The sequence below is a fragment of the Penaeus monodon genome, chromosome 17, assembly GCF_015228065.2.
Source record: "Penaeus monodon isolate SGIC_2016 chromosome 17, NSTDA_Pmon_1, whole genome shotgun sequence".
NCBI classification, from domain to species: Eukaryota; Metazoa; Arthropoda; class Malacostraca; order Decapoda; family Penaeidae; genus Penaeus; species Penaeus monodon.
The window spans coordinates 1,470,126-1,471,936 of NC_051402.1; the positions used below are offsets into that span (position 1 = coordinate 1,470,126).

Sequence of the window (1,811 nt, forward strand, 5' to 3'; positions counted from 1 at the left end):
ACTGGAAACTGCTATGTTCTGCTATTATGTCAACCACTTTTTGAAGTTTCTGTCTATCTGAAGACGTCATGATTTTATGTTGTAATTCTACAAGTTCCTGTAGATACTCTGGAGACAACCTGGAGCCCAATTCTTCCTTGACAGGTTTCACATCTTCAGATTTTATTTCTTCTTTTAAAGGCTTGGAATCAACAGGGGTGGTTAATGGTAGATTTACTGGGTTCGGGCTATTCTCAACCTGAGAGCGCCTTTTCTTCTTTTCTCGTTGCATAACCTTACGTGATATGGTTTCTCTCTTGCCACTTGTCCGAGAAGGGTCTTTGACAACGGTCGTTCTCTCATCGTCACTGGAATCAACCACTTCTTTCGCACTCTGCCGAGGCGTTGTCCCTGTGGAATGCTGCGAAGGTGTGTGAGCAGGGCGATTTGCAACCTCAGCAGGTGATCTGTTTGCTGCTTTGGGCAAAACTTTAGCTTCAGCACTTCCTCGTTCCTCACTCTCACTGGAAGAGCTACTGACTTCTGTCATCATTATGCTTAGAGGGTTGCGGGCTCCCCTAGCATCCGTTTCTGCGAGTGCTGGTCGGCCAACACCATTGGCCCGTGGAGCAGGAGCAGGGGGCTGTGTTTCTGGAACTGACACGTAAGGAGAACTACCACTGGAACTACTACTGACTGACCTTGTCGGTGACCTAGAATAGGATTTTGACCTTCCCGGAGAACTGGACTGTGATCTGCTTCCGGAGGCTGATCTGGACCTGGACCTGGACCTTGACCTTGATCTCGATCTTGATCTCGACCTTGATCTTGACCTTGATCTTGACCTTGACTTGAAGGATCTAGAACCTGATCTTGATCTAGAATGAGACCTTGACCTTGATCGTGACCTAGACCGTGACCTAGACCTCGATCTTGACCCCGACCTAGACCTGGATCTCGAGCGTGAACGTGAGCGCGACAAGGACCTTGAACGGGACCTAGACTTCGACCGCGAGACAGACGGCGTTCTGGATACTGACCTTCTCGAGCCTGAACTTGATCTTGAGCGAGATCGCGACTTGGATCTGACAGGAGACTGCGACCTGGATAGAGAGCCTGACCGTGAGGGTGAATCATGAGCAACAGAGGCTGGCGAGGGAGGACTCCTCGACCTGGAAGACTTCGAGGAGTATGCAGGCGAAGGTGACCTTGACGAAGTGACTGGTGGGGAAAGGCTTCGTGATGATGACTTTGAGGAAGACCTGGACCTGGGGGGTGCAGGGGGAGCAGCTACAACTACTGGCTTCTCCTTGATCTTTTTCTCCTTGGCAATTACTGGCGCTATCGGCACAGGTTCCTCCTTTACAATCTCTTTCACACTCTTCTTCACTTTTGGTTCTTTCTTTCCTCTGTCTTTCAATACTATTCTCTCTTCTACCTTCGCAGGGGCACTAATACGCTCTTCCTTGAGTGGTGGAGCTGCCATTTTTGTGCTAGGTTCCGTCTTCACACTCACTTTCTCAACTACAGTCTTTTCTCTCTCACTTTCCACCGCGGCTACTGCTTCTTCCTTTTCTCTACGTTTCTCCTTCTTCTCCTTTTTCTTCTCTTTCTTCTTCTCCTTAATTTCCTCAGGTGGTTTCTCAACAACCATCTTTGCATTTTCAAGGTCATATTTCTTTCTTTTGGCACTTGAGTCTGACTTTATACTACTTGTCGGTGATAAAGACCGTTTTGAGCCTGGAGATAGCGAGCGCTTGGAGGCTGGCGATGAGGGCCTCTTTGAAGTTTCCTTATCTCGGGTTCTTTATCCTTCTCTCTAGTGCTCTTTG

The 1,811-nt window shown here is 48.6% G+C and overlaps 1 protein-coding gene across 1 annotated transcript in view; it reads right to left on the minus strand.

Moving 5' to 3' along the window:
- Window positions 1-1,811, minus strand: part of LOC119583429 (protein AF-9-like) — a gene marked incomplete in the record, with an annotated part of 16,955 nt that overhangs the window by 1,436 nt on the left and 13,708 nt on the right. The window contains 1 exon segment of the mRNA XM_037931902.1: window positions 1-1,776. This exon segment is cut by the window's left edge and continues 1,436 nt beyond it. Coding sequence (XP_037787830.1) covers window positions 1-1,776 — 1,776 coding nt within the window.